The 21,140-nt window shown below is 43.0% G+C and overlaps 1 protein-coding gene across 4 annotated transcripts in view; it reads right to left on the reverse strand.

The window, feature by feature from the left end:
* The window catches only part of NHS (Nance-Horan syndrome (congenital cataracts and dental anomalies)), a 378,248-nt gene that overhangs the window by 97,736 nt on the left and 259,372 nt on the right, over positions 1 to 21,140 (reverse strand). For 2 of the 4 annotated variants that reach the window (XM_011940237.1, XM_011940236.1), the window contains exon 1: positions 2,950 to 3,258. The exons of the other annotated variants lie outside the window; for them this stretch is intronic. In XM_011940237.1, coding sequence (XP_011795627.1) covers positions 2,950 to 2,983 — 34 coding nt within the window. In that variant the 5' untranslated portion in view covers positions 2,984 to 3,258. Of the gene's footprint in view, positions 1 to 2,949; positions 3,259 to 21,140 lie in introns of those variants that run through there. 4 annotated transcript variants of the gene reach the window in all.

The raw sequence follows: 21,140 nt of genomic DNA on the forward strand, positions 1-21,140 counted from the left end.
CTAACTATTCAGAGGATGCAACCAACAACAATAAGCCCACATAGAAAAACCAACGGAAATTACCAAAGCTATACTGTGAGGTAAATTTATAGTTTTCAATTCCCACATTTTTTAATGAAACATTCAATTTAAGAAATATTTTTAATAATTAAAAATCTCAAGTAAAGAGTATAAAATCAGATACATTAATTTTAAAATACAGAACATCAGTAAAATTGACAAAATGGTCTTTGCCATGAGACAGTGGCAGCCTATGCCTTGCTCCCTCTGAATGCAGGGTTCCCAGGAATGAACTAAGGGACCTAAGATGACATTGATACTGACATGAAAGCTTTGCTTCTGGGAAAGACAAATGCCCAGAGATCTGGGAACACATAATGACAATAGCTGTTGTACTCTCTGACCACTGACTATGGGTTGGCATAAGGGTCTGTGTCTCTGAGAATTTCCCTGATCAGCTTAAGTGATTCTCACACCTGCCCAAGCCTCCAGGACACCCTTCTAAGCTAGACGCAACAGGAGCCTGAAATTTGAGTCACATACCCACTTTTCCTGAAGACCATCCTATCCCTGGTAAGCCTAGCCCAAATATAGTCTATCAGCTACAACATCCAGCGCGTGGCTGTGCCTTCCTCCTGACTGGGGAAATTTGGCAAGGGTTGAGAAGGAAAGAAACCAGAGAGTTTGTTTTTCCCTGCATTATTCCTATGCTTATAAGGCAGTCATGAGAAACAATTGTTTCACGGCTTTAAATCTAGTAAATAGAACTCCCTTTGAGATTCCAGTTTGAAAGCTGGTGAAGATCAGAGCAACTCCATTGTTTATGTAATAAACACACACCCAAACCTCTAATATTTTTATAATGAAACCTGGTGGTAATAAAATTCGTGTTAAGGTAAAAGTGGTCATTCTCCCCTCAGCTTTTATTGTGCTGAATGCAATATCTGCCAAGTCCTACTTGAAGGCATCTTTGATTAAGGGCCTAGTCTTCCCACTTGTGAGCCATCCAGAGTTGGCAGGAGTACCATGACCTTGCTGAGACTAATGCCCAAAGATAGCCAAACTCATGACACGCCAGCAGCTTCAAAAAAGTTGAGCCCTCTGCCAAGTAGCCCTGTCACCACCACCAGCCCCACCCAGTCCCTTCCTGGTCTGTCAGCCACGCGTAGGCCTTGGATCTTCAACTCTTGAGGGAAAACTGGGTCAAGCTATTCTAAAGGCCTTCTCATCTTTTGTATTGAGCCTAAACTGAAACTTCTGGCAGGGCCTTATTTCTTTGGTACACTCTCCCATTACTTAGTTCTTCAGGCCTAATAAATAAAGACTATCTGGCTGTTGGGCATTCTCTCCTGAATCCACTGATCTGTATGAAAAAGTATGAACTTAGGCCCTTAATTGTCTTCCTTGGTTCCCTGAGGGGAATTGGGGGTTTGAGTGGGAGTGCAGTTCTTACTTCTTACCTAAATCAGTGATTCTCAACCCTGGCTGCACATTGGAATCCACCTGGGGAGCTTTAAAAACATGCACGTTATCTGGACCCACTCCCAGATATTCTGATTTAATTGGTCTGGGGTGTTTAATTGTTATAATTGGCCTGCCCCTCAAATAATGGTTATTTATCATAAATATATATGATATTAAGGACTTGTATTTGAACAACTTCTCTGCCACAAAATTCAGAAACCACAATGTCCTGAACAAACTGATAGAGGCTCCATGACACCCGTTGGAAGCTGCCTGGTTCACAGGCGTGCTTCCTTCTTCTCCTGAGGCATCTTAAGTAACAAACTTGCACACAATAGTGCCTCCCCATCATCATGGCCTGGAAAGGCAGCTCAGAGAGAGTGTTCTCAGGCAGCAGGTAGAACAAACCCTTCATTAAGAAAGGCTGCGTACACGGTGTTGGTAGCAGTTGGGCTAATAGGAGACCCTTAAAGCTTGGCCCTGTGTCAGCCTCTGCAGAGGCAGTGGAGGCAAATGTGCAGTGAAGGGGTTTAGCTGAGGCAAGGAGAGTGGCCAGCATCAACTGTCACACTAGCCACCTCCTGCAGAACAACCTAAGAGCACATAGCAAGAAACGAGAGTAAGGCACTGTCCTTGACATTAAGGAGCCTGAGTTACAACTGAAGGACTAATAACCCCAGTGCTGGAAGAATACTGTAAAAAGTTCAATGCTTTTCAAATAGGGTTCAGTTGCATGACCAACCTTATATGATAAAGAAGTATAGTGAAGGAGGGCTTAGAGGACTAAAGAAATCAAGACAGTCCCCACAGTGGTGTAACAGATTTGTGTAAGGCCATTTGAAGATGTAACAGAAACTAGAAGTTGGGGGATTTGGTCTGGGGACTCTCAGTTCAGGGCTGTTTTGGGGACACTGAGAGATAAATAAATCTTTCTCTGTAATCTCAGGATGAGGGTAAGATACTGAGGAATTCCAAGAAGCCTGGAGGGGGCAGTGTTGGAAGAGAAGAAAGCAGCATAGGGCCTGGTGTGAGCCCATGCAGGATGGGGCCCCTTCCCAGCAGTCCTGAGCTAGAGCCCTGGAAGCCTGCCCTGGAATCTCCACTTGAGCTACCCTCTGGCCCTTCTTTAAGATGTTCAAATGTCGGAGCAGAAGCAAAGGAAGAAAGGGTTGTCCTCTCTGTCTTGGGTAGTTTGATGCCTCAAAAGGAGAGCAAAGGTGAAAACGTTGGCGAGCCAGTATGAGCAATGCAAGGTCCTCAAAGCTTAGGAGCCACTGACCCTAAATGTCAAAGTCAGCCTTGAGTGAGGGTCAAGTGCAGATTCCCCTCCTCACAGCTGTTCCTGTGAAAGGGCTCAGTTTCATTGGGAAGCATACTTCTCCTCTCCCCTAGAATAGGAGGTGGCTACAGCACAAGCCCCTCTTCGTTAGACCTAGCCTCCCCCTCCCCTTTGTCTTGCCAGGAAATGCTGCAAACCCCAAATACCTGCATTCTTGGGCATGCAGCAGGCCAGAGCCATGCTTGGATTCCCGCTCTGCTCCTTAAGGAAGGGCCTTTTCTTTTATGCAAAGACGTCTCTGAATGCCAGAGAGCTGAAAGCTGATCTGCTTAAGTCAGCAAGCAGGGCAGGGGGGGATGGAGGGCGAGAGAGGGCAACCTTCTGCAAGGAGGATGGCAGATTTTCACAGAACCTCTGTGCTGCCTCTAGGGCTCCCCCCTGGAGGGGGAGATGGTCTCACCCAAGTGCTAGGCTGGCTGCTAATCCCTCCAGGGTTCACTTGAATGGCAAATCAGGACTCCAGGGCAGCCTGGACACACCCTGTCTCCAGAGGAGGGGCTTAGCACTTTCCTTTTTCATCCCTGGAGCAGTTTAGGTCCCAGTGGGACTTCTTTACAGCCTTGCTACTCCAAGTGCAGTTGGCCAGGGGGTTAGGAGCATAGGCATCAACATGGGAGCTTGTTAGAATGCAGAGTCTCGGGCCACACCAGTTTAAGAAGCTCTGCCAAGTGCCATGTGGCTATGGAAACCATTAGCACACTGCCAGAGACAGGAAGCTGGACAAATACCCAAATCCAGGGAGCCACAGCAGCCCAGCCCCTACACCAACTGCCTGATCAGGAGAAGGAATACATTCCATCCCATCACTCCATCGCTGCCCCAGGTTGCCACCCATTCTTCTCACCAGGTTGGGGCTGCTTACTTGGCTGTGAAATTTTAGGTTGGTGTGAGGGCGCGCTATTCAACAGGTCTACAAATATTTGCACACACACCGAAAGGACAAGAATGGTGGGGGTGGAGGCAATACAACTGGAGTTTGCTCTTTGCAGGTTACGAATCAATTTCTGATCCCTTCCCACCCACCCCTTACCAACACACACCACCTGTATCAACATGTTAGACTCTCGTGATGCTGATAACAGCAGTAATAGCGCATAGCAAGAATACTCAAACCACTTCGCAAACAGCAACCATCCTGGACCCTGTTCAGATCTTCCTCTTGGCAAGAAAGGGAGTGTTTAGGGACTTCCACGTCTTTGCCCTAATAGCCTTATGTTTCCATGGCACATTATTTGCCTCCCACCTGAGCCCAGCAAGTGAATCTGTGTGCAGAAGCTGAAAGGGAAGAGAGAAGGAAAGAAGATAAACTAATGAAGAGTGGGAGACGAGCTTTTGCTTTGCAGTCCAGAGAGAACAATAAAAGAACTACTAGTGAGGCAGATGGACTTGCTTTTTTCTCATTTGCCAGATTTCTGCTGATGGCTGTGACTCCCTGTATTGGATACTTCTGATCCTTAATCATGTGCAGTAAGAACCAGAACGGGTGACTTCATTTCCGAAGAGGAACTGAATGGCGCTGAGGCTCTGGGATGCATTAAGACAGCCCAAATCAACAGAAAGTCTGGCTGGAACCTCAGAGAAAATGACCCAGACAGAATCTTCAGCCTCCCAAGCATCTGTCAGTGGCATCAGTGGCTGGCATGGCCATTGCCTAAAATCCTGCTAATTGCGCTGATCCCCTCCCTTTAGCAGAGAGTCAGGCCCCTGATTGAGGGAAGAAAGCAAAGGGCTGGAGAGAAGGAGGGAAGGTCAGCCAGAGATGAAGACAGAAGAGAGAGAAAGCAAAGAGGGTGGCCCTGGGCTTTACAGGGATTTGTGTGGGTTCTTAAAAGCAATCATGGTGGCCTTTTGAGTAGAAAACCAAGCTAAGCTAGTATTTAAAAATCTTCTTCAGGGCCCCAATCTTGCCTCAAACAACAATCACTTATGAAAAGACTCTCACGAATGAAAGGAAATGCTGCCATTGTTTTATTTTTTCTGGGAAGTCATAATAGGTTTTAAAAGGTTAATCTCCCTCTCAGCCCTGTTTTTTCCCTTCCAGTGACCCCAAGCTGAAAAGGAAAAATATTTGCACTTGGTGTTTGAAAACCACCACAGTGAATTAGCTTTTGTTGTTCATGGCAAAGCCACTATTTAGCTGCCCAGAATCAAACCAGATGTCAGGGAAGAAAGAAGGCCCTGCATCCTGTGAACTTGCCTTTCACCTTTGCAGAAGGGCTGAGGGGAAAGCTGGGCTGAGATGGCAAAATAAAGGGAGTTTGGTGCTCAACAAACCTGATGTGCACTTTTGATGCAAGCACTGAGTAGCTCTTGCTAGGGTGCTATCTGCAGGACTAGAGCGTAACAGCTCTAGGACCCTGGATGCACAACGTCTCCTGATTTCCAGAAGTTTTCTTCTGTGAACACTAGGCCAGTAGCCCTATTCCCATAGGTAGCAAAGATCAGAGATGGAGAAGAGAATTAGGAGACAGAAATAAAACACAAAAAGAGATCAGCAGGACTTGCTGGAACATGAAATTTATCAGTGAAGATGAAAAAAAGAAACTGAAAGGAAAAGGATATATTTTCTTTCTGAGGCCTTCCGGAAGAGTATGAGGAGTAGATTATTACTCATTCTTGTTTTTCTTTAGGACACCACCCACCAACACTCACAGTTTAAATTGGGCAAACCCCCCCGGCCACCACCCCCGCCAAAAAAAAAAAAATACAAACAAACTCTTCCTATGGGTCTCAGGCTGTTTATCCCCGTTTCCTAAATCTGCAGCATAAGTAAACAGGAAGTTCTCTCTACATCAAAACTCTTTTTATCCACTCAACAAACATTTAATAAGCTCTGACTTTGATCAAGTATTTCAGTGATACCAGAATGCTTTGGATACTATTCCTGCCCAGGAGTTTACAGCCTAATAAGGAATAGCTTTTCTCATTAGGGGAATGTAATAATACAGTACAATAGTACAACAATAATAGCAACAATAATAGTAAAAGGCATCATTTTTCAAAATCTAATGATATGCCAGTAATTGCACTTTATATACAGTAACATCTTTAATCTTCCCAATAACTCTGCACAGTAATTTTTATTATTTCCATTTTATAGATATAGAACTGAGGCTCAGAGAACTTGACTAAGGCCACACAGCTATTAAGCTAGCCAGGGTTTGTTTGTTTGCTTGTTTGTTTGTTTATCACTGATGAAGCCCAAGTGCCTAGAACAGTACCTGGCACATAATAGGTACTCAATAAATATTTACTAGAAAGCAGCTGTGGGTGCAGGGGAGGGCTTTCTGGGGCGTTGGAGCTGAACTTTGAAGAATGGCTAGGACCTATGCAAAGGTGGTAAAAGGCACACCAAGAAAGAAGGAAATGAACAAATGTTTCTCTAAAAAAAAAAACTGTTTTACAAAATAGGAAAAAAAGATGGACAGGATGAAATAGCAGTCAGGAGAGGGATGATCATAGAGACTGGGGTCCTACTGTGACTGCCACCTATAAAGTGTGTGAACTTCACCAAGTCATTTAGTCTCTTGGTGCCTTATTTTCTTTATCTGCAAAATGGGGATAAGAATATCACCTACTTTGGCATAAGTTGTCAATTTCTTAGTAAACCTTCCACATTCTCCTTCTCTTTCAAATTTATAAAATCTCATTTAAAAAACTGCACCCATTGCCACACAACCAAAATTCTACATATCCAGGTCTCCCTTTTAGTTAGGGATCGCTACCTGGTCAATGTGGTCAAAGCAACTGTGGTACGGGATTTCTAGAAAGACTCCCCAGAAGACAAAGGGCATGTTCCTTCTTTCATCCTGATGCTTAGGCCAATGATGTGATGACTGGCACTCCAGCAGCTATCTTAGACTGTGAAGATGAGGGCCACAATCTAGGGATAGTGGAACTAGGAGCCGGAAGAAGTCTGAGTACCTCATTATTGCTGAGTCTGCATACAAGCCCTTAACTTCTTTTACACAAGAGAGAAATAAAGTTTCATCTTTTTAAAGCCTTTGTTGATCCCCAATAGATACATTTACCTCAAGGAGTTGCTGGGGGAATGAAATAAGATACTACAGATCAAGTAATTAGTGCTTGGTCTTATACATACTACGCACTGAAACGAATCTTAGCAATCATGTTTTGTTGCTGTTCTTATCACTATTATCATCAATATCATTACAAAATCTAGAATAGTCCCCTATTCTGCATTAGTCTGAGCCACCTTCATTCAGTTATTTAATTGTCCATTTGCTTAAAAATCCCTAGAACTGTGTCTTTCATGAGAACCTATTCATAAATCTTCCTAATATAGAGTCTCTGATAACAAAACAAAATGTTTCTCTTTGAATTTCATCACTAAATCATCCACACAACCAACAATAATGAAGATTTAGGTCTGTTAGTGAAAGGAGGATTAATAGGTTAACATTTCTGAGCATGGAGGATGGAAAGCATTAATTATATTTTAAACTTGGTCAAATATCCCTTTTTGGAAAACTCCATGGTAACCTGATGCCTCAAAAGTCTCTCCCTTTTCCCAACCAAATAAACCTTTACATTTCAGGACACATATGAAAAAAATTTAAAGATGCAATTTGCTGAGAAATTTCTGAGAGTCAGCATTATATGCTGGACTCCAAGAGATTTGCCAAGGACTGTGAATCTTTTGACTCACATCTCTGCTTCTTAGTGTCATTGACAGATTGTGTGATTTGTTCCTGAACTTGATCAATGAATGCTTCTTAGAAGATCTAAGAAAAGAAATAAAGACAATGGGCTAGAATGAGTGGTTCTCATTGGTCAAAGGACTAGCTGCATTAAAATGACCAAATACTGAACTCAGGAAAACTATAGAATCTCAGGCCTCACTCCAGACCCACTGAATCAGAATTGCTGGAGGTGGGGCCTGGGAATCTGTATTAGGTACAGTCAGGTTTGAGACTATTCATAAGTGCCCCTCCTCCCAACTCTGCCTAAGATTGGGTTATCTAGAAGCAAAGTCTAAGTTAAGACTGACACTACTGTTCAAGTAATGTATGGAGTGCTCTTAGTAGAAGGGGCATGAAGGAAGCTGGCTATGGTAAGGGAAGGGACTGAGCAGGAGTATAGTCTCAGCTGGATATTTGCTCCAGCCTGATCCCAAGGAGATCTCTGGGGCACAAAATGCACCACAGAGCTGGTCTCACCTGGAGGTCTCTGGGGAAGAGGGCAGCTATAGCATTTAGCAGCCATCACTCACAGCAGCTGGAGGACCGATGCACTAGCTTGTAAAGGAGATGTAGGCAGGGCATTAACAGCATCCACTACCAGCTCCGACCTGCTAGGAGTTGTGGTCAGCTTTGCACTCCACTAGGGCTCTAATGTCCCTTTGCTGGCTTGACCCAAGGTCCCCTTTTACAGAAGAGTCTTGGATATGAGTTTAACTTGCAGGAAATGTTTCAGATGAGATTGGGTGCATTCAGGGTGGTATGGCCTTAGACTGCAGGAAGGGTTTCAGAATTCGATACAATCCTTTCAGTGGCCAGGGCCACCAAGCTGGCACATTAGATTACCAATGCATCCACCGGGGTTATCATTTGCATGCTAAGTTGTACTAGGAGTTGGCCCAAAGTCAATTTCCCAGAGCCCTTCTCATGAGTTCCAGCGATATCCACTCACATGCTCCATAACCGGTGACTCAGGGAATCTGGCCACCTGGCGATTTTTACCCTCTCTCTTCTCCCTTGACAAATCAAGATGCAGGCAACTGAACTTCCTTTGCCTTATTCTTGATGAGTCCCAAATAGGTCAGATCACTTTGGAGGGTGGCCAGAAGCTAATTTTGTATTCGTCACTGACCTGTTTTGTTCCTCTGGCATTTCAGGAAAAAGTTGGGTGAATGCCTTTTCTTCTTGTTTGCCTGAGTCCCCACTCCCTGGAGCTAAATTTGTAGCCCAGGCCAATGTGATTTATTCAGAGCTACTGCTACTTGTCAGTGGATTGCTGCCCAAGCTTGCTTGCAGCCCATCTGCTGGATTCCTGTACATATGTGAACATGTGTGGAAAATTAAAGGCCTGGCTGTGGCCTGGAGCTGCCTTGCCCCTCAGCTGCTCCAGCCTCCATCCACGAGGCCTGATGCCAGTGTCTGTTGCAGCCATCCTCACCACATGGTCAAGAAATGGGGAACCTCAATGATAAAGCACTCAGGACCCAGTTCCTGAGTCCATCAGTTGCTTTTCATCAGGAGATCAACCAAGAAGAGTTTACATAGTACTCCATACCACTGTAGAGCCCGACACTACTCAGTCTCTGCTCTCATCAAGGAAGTGTTGCCATTTTGGTTTCTATATCAGGGCAGAAACCCAGGACAAGAAGCAGAGAAGGGAGCAAGAAGTGAGGAGTGCGGCAAAAAAGAGAACAGTATGCTTTGCTTTTGTGATTCATTTTAACTCAGGAGGAAGCACAACACTTCCAACCAAAGTCTGGAGCTAGAAACAGGAAATATCCAGGCCTGACTCAACTGTCTCTTAAATTAAAGCTGTTCTTTAATTGCAAGATGTCAATCTCCCTCTCCCCCTCACCCCAGATTTCATTGTTTGTTTTGTTTTCAGGCATTTAGTTGTTGTTTTCCCTTTTCCTTCATACACTGAGAAATATCTGCAGATGAGCCTGCAGGGCAATCTGGCCCTACTGTAATAACAGAAGTCACAACTCTTAACTCTCTCCTCACTGTTTCCACTAAATCTAAAGCCAACATGCAATGGAAGTTTCTTCATGGTAATAATATAATAATGATAAACTTGATGGTTTATTCATTCAGTAAATATTTATTGAACACCTACTATGTGTCAGGCATGGTTTTAAGTTCTTTGTATGTGCTACTTCAGTTAATTCTCACAGCAACTCTACAAGGCAGACAATAGTATTACCTCCATTTTACAGATCAGGAAACTGAGGTGTAGAGAGGTTAAACAACTTGCCCAAGGCATTGGAAGTGGTAAATGGCAGAGCCTGGGCTCCTGACCACTATGCTGGGTTACCCCAATGATAAATGGTAGAGAACCCATTATCCTGCCTCAGAAAGCACAGATTTACCACCTCCCATCCAATTTACCATCTCACATTCCAATCCTAGTACAACAGACAATAAGCAAGAGCAGGATTGAAATCCCAGCTACCCACAGGAAACATCTGTCACTTGCTTTGCCGAGTTTCAGGAGGAACATTCACGTGTAGACAGAGTTGTGTGTGTATGAGTGTGAGTCCATGGGTGTAAGCATGCAGATGCATGCATGAGTGGCTACATATACTCCCTTATGCAATGCTCTCCCTTGAGCCTGGATAATGAGTTCCCATATCAAATGAAGTTGAAAACAACACTCTAACCTTCCCTCTTTGCACAGATCCCCACTGCTGCTTCCACAAACTGGGATAAAAAAAAAAGCACTAACACACCCTTCTGACAAGGCTGGGGACCCTCATCCTGGGTTTGAGCTGCCTCTCGGTATTGAAACCTTCCACTTGGCAGAGCTCCAGTTTCAGCAAGAACAATTATCAAGTACCTGATCACCACAGGGAGTCCAAAGACAAATACATACAAATAAAGACATTTTGGGAGAAGGAGTGAGAGTCTGTGGAGCTGCCATGTGGGCCCCCAAGTTCCCAGTTTAGAACCTTTTGCCCTCCAGGCTGGCACTTCCTCTTCCTTTCTCCGACCCTCTGGCCTTACAGAAATAAAATTTTCATTCCACCACATATTACTTTGACCCTTCCTTCACAACAAAGTGAAAAACACCTGATAGTGGCTTAAGCCTGTCCTAGAGTTTTTTGCATTTTAATGGAAATTAAACCTATTGCTGAGAGGACCAACCTGGAATGGTAAAACCAGAGGCATCAGCCAGCAGGTAGAAGAGGATTTGGGCATGGGAGAGGAGGAGAAGCCATGGGGTTTTCTATAGTTCTAGAACTAGCTAACTCTTCACCTAAGATTGCATGAGGATCCTAGTAAAAACAAAACTGTATTAACTGTATTTTACACAGAAAGGAGAAAGAACATTAAAATGGTCCTAGGAGCAAGAGCATTCAGGAAAAGAGAGACAGCATTAGATAATCACTGAGGTCCCTAATAGTTCTAGCACTCAGATTGAACTTTTGTTCATCTTTTGATGACTCTGGTACCTTTAGTGTGAGTGCTAAAGAAAAGCTTGGCTTCCCCAATCCAAATGTATTCAAGATGGTGCACAGTTGCTATATTAGTTATGTAACTCCTGATTCTGACTTGATTGTATTAATTGAAAGGCATTTTGTGCCTAGCCAGTAGTATTGTGTGGTCATTGGTCCTCTGACACTCTGCACTGTGGCCTTAGAAACAGAAAAGTTAGGGTATCTGATTCAACAAGGAGCCCAGGAAAACTTCAGTCTTGGCATGACATTTAGCATGAAATCATTTCAACCAGAATGGTGCTAGCCCTCACTGAGTTCCTAATGGGTGCCAATTAAGTTTATTTAGCTTGGCTACCTCAGATAAGGAAATTCCAGAAGCTTTCCAGTTCATTTTAGATTTATTTTAAATGACATCTTGCACCCAGATGCAGAATTCTTGTTGAGTCCAACATTAGGAGAATGGATATGATGGAATTATAAGATTGGCTAAAAGCTTAAGCAATCAACTTGGGGAAGGGGGAATATTAGAGGGAGATAAAACTCATTTTTCTCATTTGCCCATTCAATGACAAACAATTGACCAGCTACAAAACTTGCAGCAATGGGATCAAATGTTTAGACTTGGAATTCATCTTTTTCATTTGGAGAGTAATAAGTAAGAGATCCCCATTGTGTCAAATGGAGCAACTTTTCATTTTCCTATATTCAAAATGGCTTGGAAGTGATGCAGTTCACAAACAGAACAAAATCTTTAAATAACTCTGTACAGACTTTCTTCGGCTCTCTCCTTTCAAACTTGTTAAATTATTTTTGCTGCCTTTGAGTTATAAGATGCTAACCTCAGAGCTGCATTTTTGGCTTAGAATTTCATTCCATTCTGTCCCTTTACCTCTTGGATAGCATACTATTGAATGAAGGCAAGGAGACAAAAGGCAAGAATACCTGCTCTAACTTTCTGACACTGATATGGAGTTCATCACTAAGAACTTAGCAAACTTCCCAGTGCTTAGTTCAAATAAGCATAGCAGCCTGCTCTAAGTCCACAGCATCGTCCCATTGAAGTTTCTGACATGTCCAACCAGAAAGAAGTCCAGTCTAGGGCTGGCTGGGGGCTGCAGCATATTTCACAGCTGTTTCAGAAACAAGGTGAGATTATTCTAGTTATGTGAAAACATCAAATGAGAAAGTCCTGGAAGCCAAACTGAAAGGGAACCTGCCATTGCAAACTGTGGCTGCACAGTGATTCTCCCACCCCTACCTGTCTCTTTGTCCAATATCTCAACTTGCCTATGAAGAAATCCATCATGGCACCAGTTTTCTAGGCAAATAATGAGAATGAGTAAGTTTTTCCTAATCAAATTTCTAAGCACTGAAGAACAAAGGGACAGAATAGGCAAGAAAAGCAGAAGATTAAAAATTTAGATCTGCTGTCTCCAGTATGGCAGCCCCTAGCCATATGTGGTTACATAGCACTTGAAATGTGGCAAGTGTGAACAAGGTACTAAATGTTTAATTGCATTTGATTTTAATTAATTTGAATATGGATACGGCATTCAGTTATTGGAAAACTTTTAAGTACATTTGGAAGAATCTGGATTTGTGAATCTACTTTTTTAAATTTTATAGAATTATATGAAATCTAAATACAGATCAAGTATTTCTGATGAAAATTTACCATCTGAATTCAGATGTGCTACAAATGTAAATACACACTGGAATTTGAAGACAGTATAAAAAAGAATGTAAGCTATCTCATTAATACTTTATATTAATTTTATATGATTTGATTTTTATGATTACACTTTATGTTGATTTTATATGCCAAAATGATAATATTTTGAAAACAGTGGGCTAAATAAAATTCATTATTAAAATTAATTTCACCAATTTCTCTTGCATTTTTTAAATGTTTTTTAAAATTACATAAATGACTCACATCATGTTTCCAATGCACATTGCTGGCTTAAAATGAACAAAAGCAATACATTTCAAACTGAAGGATGATAAAGTGTTGAGAAGAAAATATGGGTTTTTAATCAGCTAAGAAGCAAATTAATGCATGGTGATTTGCAGTAAGTAGCAACTCCCCATTGTGTGGGCTAAGTTAGGGGTTTCAGTTCATTGGACGTTTCGATTCTAAAGCTGGCTGACACTTGGCCATTGTGTTCTAGGGCAGTGGTCCTCAAGTTTTGTTCAGGGAACCTCTGGGGGTCCCTGAGATCCTTTCAGGGAGACTGCAAGGTCAAAACTATTTTTATAATGATATTAATACACTACTTGCCATTTTCATTCATTCTTTCATAAGTGACATGTGATACCATACCAGATGGAACGCAGGGGCAGATATGAGAATCCAGCAGTCTTCTATTAAGCCACATTGCTTGCTAGTCAAGAGATTTGCAAAAAAGTACAAGAATGCCATTCTTCTCATTGACATTTTTTGTTTTGAAAAATATAGAACTTTTCCTCAAAATATTTTATTTATAAACATGTAATATATATAATGTAGTATATATAATTATTGTTTATTGATTTTGAAATAAATTACTTTTGTTTCTCATTTTTAATTTCTTTCTTTTTTTTTATTATTATACTTTAAGTTCTAGGGTACATGTGCATAACGTGCAGGTTTGTTACATATGTATACTTATGCCATGTTGGTGTGCTGCACCCATCAACTCGTCAGCACCCATCAATTCGTCATTTATATCAGGTATAACTCCCAATGCAATCCCTCCCCGCTCCCCCTCCATGATAGGCCCCGATGTGTGATGTTCCCCTTCCCGAGTCCAAGTGATGTCATTGTTCAGTTTCCACCTATGAGTGAGAACATGCGGTGTTTGGTTTTCTGTTCTTGTGATAGTTTGCTGAGAATGATGGTTTCCAGCTGCATCCATGTCCCTACAAAGGACATGAACTCATCCTTTTTTATGGCTGCATAATATCCCATGGTGTATATGTGCCACATTTTCTTAATTCAGTCTGTCACAGATGGACATTTGGGTTGATTCCAAGTCTTTGCTATTGTGAATAGTGCCGCAATAAACATACGTGTGCATGTGTCTTTATAGCAGCATGATTTATAATCCTTTGGGTATATACCCAGTAATAATTTTTAATAGTATAAAACCATCCTGATCTATAAGTTTGTCAATTGCTGTTCTAGAAGGGCTTTGTAGCAGATGCTGTTGTCATCTTTTCCCATCATGCCTTGGCTCACCTCTAAGTCCACTTGTTGCTACTGTGACCATTTCCCACCACAAACATCCAGTTCTCTCTGTTGTTCTGCCTGAGGTCTTTCTCTCATGCTGCAGGACTATTAATGAGGGTCCAAAACCCATGAATAACCAAGTGCTAATTGATAGTAGAATGGATAGAGAAATTCTTGTGTTTCACACCATGGAATATTATACAGCAATGAGAATGAACAAGCCACTGTGACATGCAGTATGGGTGAATCTCAGATATAATGTTGAGTAAAAGCTAGACACAAGTTGTATGATTCCATTTTTCTAAAGTTAAAAATCAGGTAAATCTAATCTATGGTGTTAGAAATCAAGACAGTGATTTCCTTTGGGGAGGAAGAACAGCTCATGGGGTATCCTGGGAAGCTAATAAAGTTTTAAGTCTTGACCTAGTAGCCGGTACAGGAGTGTGTTCACTTTGTAATAATTCCTTGAATTGTATGATTTGGATGCTTTTATATATGTATGTTAGACATCACTCAAAGGGTAAAAAAATAAATCAAATATTAATTATCGCTTTTACACCATGCTCTGCTAGGCACAGAAAAGGATAAACCAGAATTTTCAGACATGGCTTGTAGTTTTGCCCTTTCATTAGTCCTTATGAGAAATAAATAATAGTAGAAGATTTCATTTGGAGGTAGGCAGTTTGGGGGGAGCTGTCCTGCCTAAACAGTACAATGACGTATATTTAAATTGACTTTGAATGCCTTTATTTGCTTAGAACACACACAGCATCTCAGTCCCCACCACTCCTTAGTATGCTATGCCAACTCTGTCACAGGTTCAAGCTGGCTGCCTGGTTGTGTAGGCAATTGAGCTTGAGACCTACAACTCCAAGGATAATTTCAGATGTGGCCCAAGCTGTTGTGCTGTGCAGACCCCACAGGCTACACTGACAGTGAAGGCCCAGGGTGTGGCTACAGAGGGCAAGGAAGGGTGCTGGCATGAGGAAGAAGAGCATGGAGGATGGCAGTGTGTCAGGTTGTGTTCCTTTCTTCTACTGAGGGAGACAGTGAGGAGAGACTGAGAGGCCAGGATTCACAGAGGGCACCACTATGTAAGGGACATGAATGTGGCCTCACCAGCAGGCCCCTGGGGATATTTTTCCAGTCAAGAAATCATTTTTTGCCATCTCTATCACTTCCAATATCCTAGGTTCCTGTCAGTTGAGACTCATACCTATATCCTGTGGTTCACCCAGGTCTCTGGGGGAGACTGTGAAGGCCTCTTGGAAGACTGAGCACTTCACCCCGACCTTCAACAGGAACAAGCTACATCTCCTAGCGTAGCCTCTGTTCCACCTCCCCTCTACCCCTACCCTCACTTCCCACAGGCACATGCAAATGAAAGAAGGAGAAAGAGGCTGGGCTTCACTGTCTAACATGACTCCACCACCACAAGGAAGGCTGGGGGATTTAGTCTTCCTGGCCATGTGTCCAGGAAGAAGAGAAGAACATGCATACTGGTAAGCAGTAGCTGCCTCTGCCTCATGTTAATTCCCTTCTCCCTGCCTGGAGAGCCAACAACATTTTGCAGGGGACATCAAAGAGGCCACTGAGGGCTGGCCACAGTGGCTTGTGCCTATAATCCCAGCACTTTGGGAGGCTGAGGCAGGAGGATCGCTTGAGCCCAGGAGTTTGGGACCATCCTGGTCAACATAGGGAGACCCCTCGTTTCTATTATACAAAAAATAAAAGAAAAAAATAGCAGGGCATGGTGGTGCATGCCTATAGTCCCAGCTGTTTGGGAGACTGAGGTGGGAGGATCACTTGAGCTCTGGAGGATGAAGCTGCAGTGAGCTATGATCACACCACTGCACTCCAGCCTGGGTGACAGAGCAAGAACCCATCTAAAAAAAAAATTTTTTTTAAAAAATAATAAAATAAGAGGTCACTGAGAAACCCCTCTCTGCCTCTCTGTCCAGGCATTGGCCCGCCCATGGAGCCCTCCCATACACTTTGCCTCTACCGCTGATGTTCCTGACTGCTAGACCTCTCAGACCACGCCTGATTGCAGGGCACTAAATGCTTGCTCTGCTGGCCTGCAGCACCCATCGTCCTGCATCTGCCCAGGATCCTGCTCTGCGCCCTGCTGTCCAGGCCATTACCACACTCAGTGGAATTGCAACTCATTTCTGCTCATGGCTTGCTTACTGGGTGTACTCCAATAGCCTGGAGGCTATCAACTTATTCCTGCCCCAAGCAGGTACAGATGTAGCCTCAGGACCTAGGGCCTGTGCACACATCCCACCCTGAAGTGACAGGACAGCTGTCTGAGGTTCCAGAACATGATTTTGTTTAGCCATCAGGACTCCTGCCTTTGTTGGAGGAAGTGAAGTTGCTTCAAGACCACCACAGGTGGTTGGCAGACTGTCTTCATAACTGACAGACTCATTTTCTCTCTTAAGCCACTTAGAAATGCCTGCCCAAATACCAGGGCTCACAAGCCCATGTTGGCATTCAAGACGCCCTTGACTAGGGATGGATAAATGGGCATGGGAAGCTGCTTGCCAATGGCTTTTAAAGCCAAGGTACATTCTTTCCTTGTATCTCCAGGACTTTGAAATCTCTCTTGCCCTCAATAAATGAAATTTGAAAAGCAAGGGGGTTGAATGAAACCTGTGGAGTAGTGCCTCCCCACACCTACACTGGAGCCTTAGGAATCCAGACGCATTCAGTCAAATGGTCAAGGTTTGAAACTGAAACAAAGCAGGAGGTTTATGTATGTTTTTAATTGAAGCTGAACAGCTGCAGCCCACCCAGCCTCCTCAGGGTCTTGCACACACAAACAAAAGCTATTCTCTCTCAGGTATTGATGGCTATTACACTAGCTCCGACTGCCAATTCAGAAGAGACCATTCACTTCACCCTGAGGACTGAGACAACTTAGAATTAGAAAATGTTAAAATTCAAAGTACTCTTCAGTCCAATCCCCTTATTTTACGGATGAGGAAAGGGAGGCCTGAACCACACTGCTAGAGAACAGCAGAGCTAGGGCATAAACCCAGGCTTGCACACAAGCTCCAGCGGCAGCCTGCTCATCACTAATGTTCAGGGAATGAGTCACCATCTGGGGGGCTCATTTCCTAGAGCCCCAGAGAAAGAACCAAAGAAATAGCAAGACCATGTGTCGGGAAGGGGAAGATCTCTGAGGATAAAAGCTAATGGGTAGGAGCAGAAAGGAGACCAGTGAAAGCCCAGATTGCTGCAGAATAGGTTGGAGAGACAGAAATGACTCTTCACCATCTTGACGAGATGGACAAGGAAGCAAAAATAAATGTCATATAAAATCAAGTGGTTAAACGTTCAGAATCTGACCTCATCCTGCCTTTCCTTGTGTTCTTCCTCTGTATTAGCACCTGGTTGTTTACCCAGAATGCCCACCTCTTTTCTCTTAGCCTAGCCACACATTAAATGTCTCCTGTATGGCCCCTGTAGGCAATACCATGGGTACCTCAGATTGGCCATGGCCAGAACCAACTCCTCAGCGTCCTCTGCACACTCACTCTTCCTCTTAGCTTCCTGTCTCAGAGGTGGGCACCCCTAACCTCTATGTCCAACACCCAAGCCAGGAACCTGGGCACTGCCCAGGACTCTGTCCTCTGCCCCAATCCCCAGGTCCAGTCTACTTCCAAGGGCCTTAAATTCTACCGCCCAAGCAGTTCCAGACCTGGCTGCTTCTTTTCACACATTCTGACCTTTCCCGTATCAGGCCTTCATCTGGGGCTGGGTTGGGGTGATTTCTTTACGGAGCAGCAGCGTGTTCTTCCTATAGTGCATGGTGGCTTGTTCTTCTCCTCTGCTTAAAATCTCTCCCATGGCTATCCATTGCTCTCTGACTTAAATCCAGACTCTGGAAACAGAGCAAACAAGGCTTTCCATAAACAACCCTCTACCTGTCTCTCATCCCAACTCCTCCCTTCAACCCTCCACTTTTCCCCTCCCCACCCAATATACTCTCTGCTCCCACCACTCAAGACATAGTCCCATTCCTGGACAGGCCACTTTCCCTCATCTCAGGAGCAGAGAAATTCAGGTATGTTCCTTTGTCCAGAATGTTCTCCTCCCAGATTTCTATATGGCTGACTACCTTTGGTCACTCAGACTTCAACTTCTGTGTCAGGGAAATACCCCATCCCCAGATGCCTTTCTGACTATGGAATCTTCGGGATCCAGGCACTTTCCATCATATCAATCTGTTCCCTTTTTTTTTTTCAGGGAACTTTATCCCATCTGACATTTTCTTGATTGTTTATTTTCAGTTGGTCTACCATTCAACTGTCGCCTTCTTGAGAGCTGGTTCATTCTGTTTTGTGCACTACTGTGCCCCAGCACCTAGAAACAGACTCTGCCATAGAAGAGGCTCAATAAGTGTTCGTCAAATGAATGCACAAAAGAGTAAAACAGCAAGAGCTGTCTTGGGCCATAAACAGATGATCTGGCTTTAACTTCTACTTGTATTTTTGCTCTAAAACGTTTTTAAGGAATTTGGGCTACCAGTTATTGAGTTTCAACTCTTAAAAACTCACAGGAGCTAATAAACCAAAACCTGAAAATAGATTCTGCCCTTGTTCCTAATTCTGATTTGTGTTTTGACTGTTAATTAAAAATGAACGTCAGTTTCCCTTCTTATATTTCCTATTGTTAGGCAGGAAAGAAAAATACAGCCTGCCTTACTTAAGTGGTCTGAGGAGCAGCTCATGAATGATCCTAAGGCTATTGCTCATGATTGATAACCAAAATCCCATTGTCATTCATTTATTTCCTTTAATCATTCAGTCAACAACATGTATGTGTCAGGCACTGGGCAGAATGCTGGGGACATAACAATGAGTCAAGTTTAAATGGCCTCTACCCTCTCAGACATATGGTCTACAAAGAAAGAGAGTCAAGATCAAGAGCTAGATATTACCAGCCAGTGAGGTAAGAAGTCACTGTAGGTGCATGGGCAGTGGGACGAACACAGGGTGGGAGGCATGGGAGGTAAGCAACCCAGACATGGGTGGGGTTAGGAAAGGTTTCTCAGAGAAAAAAAATGTGACACTAAAGCCTGAAGTCTTTGGTAATTAACATGAATTTCTGTACCTTCCCCTCCATCCTGTGGAGAAGCCACTTACTGAAATGATCAGTTTTTACTACAAGAAACTGTCCACAGTTGCATCTGCCCTAGATAAAAAGCTGACTCAAACCAGAAAATCAAATAACCACGTGGCTTAATTGGACACGGTGATCAGAGACACATGGCTCATTGGTTATGCATTTTCACGACCCACTGTTCAGTGCAAATTACAGAGAAGTGCGTTCTACATGCCCCTCTGAAACTTGTAGAATATGTATGAAGAGAGTACTGATTCTCTGCCACATATACAAGATTAGTAAGGGTGGGCTAACTTGTGTAACAAACAATTCCCATACTTCACTGGCTTTAGGCAACAGAGGTCAATTTCCTACTTCTGTCACACTGGAGCTGAGCACACACACAGTTCAGCTGAGATACTCTGCTCCATGCAGTCATTCAGGGAATCAGGCTCCTTCTATCTTGTGGCCCCACCTTCTCCAACAGGCCTAGTGTGCATCACTAGATTCTCTGAATCTGTCTAACAGGCCAATACGGAGAGACTGTTTGGAGGACTAGAAAGGAAAAATTTAAGGCCAGGGCTGAAAGTGGACTCCATTACTTCTGCTCTCATCCCATTTGTCATAACTCAATCACAGGGTTCTAGCTAACTAACTACAATGAATGCTGGGAAATGTAGTCTCTCTGTGTGTCCAGAACAAAAAGAATATAGAGTTGGGTAAATATCTAGCATTTTCTATGCCATAAGGACACCTAACAGTGTGGAAAAATACAGAATGGATCAGCTTGTGAAAACAGATCTGTAGTATTGAGTAAACCAATTAACTAACCACTAGACCACTCAACAACAATTAAACTTCAAGTTAAGTCTTAAATAACAGACTGTAATTTTCAATTGGTGAGTTAATCCTGCTTACTTTAGTCAAAGCATTTCCTCCTCCAGGTGACAATCAGAAGCAGTTATTAATTGATAGAAACAAATTATCCGCTTAATGCACCAGCTGTAACTCTGACAATGTTCAAGTATATAAAGCTAGTAGAAGAAACTAATGCCTGGTCATATTCTCAAGAACATATATGACTCTGTATCTAATCACTTACTTAAGGGATATTTATTAAATATGTCAAGTAAAATTTAAGTCTGTATATCGCATGTCTCTATTCCAAAGTGAGCACACAGAAAGTCATAATTTTTCTTACCCATTGAAAAAACCCAACACAAATAAACATGTTTAAATATGCATAGCTCTCTGAAGATATTTATTTGTACTTAGAGAAATAAAAATTTGCAGAGGGTCTTACAATTTTCTGATGAAAGTTGCTCTCTAAGCACAACATTATTTGATTTGTCTGAACAGAATAATGGAGCAAGGTGAAAGACTGGAGAGTTTGGGAAGAAGCCAAGAATTAATGATGTGGATTTGGCCGTAACTGTACTCAAGAATTTTTCATAATGGTGGTACTGTGCTAACTTCAAAAGTAATAATGATTAAATATACTGAGTACTTATATATCATCTATCCCTAAACAAAGACAAAAAACAGATAGTTCCAAGGGCAAGAAATATGTCAGCACCACACTGTCACAGATCACAAATCCAGACCACCCTCAGGATGGTTATTTGGATATGTAATGAAATAATTGACAAAAGCCATTCCGAGGCCACGACCCAAATGTGTCAGCAGATCTGAATGTCTAAAGTTCATGTAGCTTGGTAGCACAGAGGCCTGCACACATTTTTCACATTAGGGAACAGATGGAAGCTGTAATTCCCACCATAGCTGAGGGATGCCTTGCACCCAACAGCAGCAGATAATAAGCCCATTTGGGGAGAAATTTGCCATTTTCATCCAAGAGCTCAGTGAACTGCTGCTGA

The sequence above is a fragment of the Colobus angolensis genome, unplaced genomic scaffold, assembly GCF_000951035.1.
Source record: "Colobus angolensis palliatus isolate OR3802 unplaced genomic scaffold, Cang.pa_1.0 Scaffold188, whole genome shotgun sequence".
NCBI lineage: Eukaryota > Metazoa > Chordata > Mammalia > Primates > Cercopithecidae > Colobus > Colobus angolensis.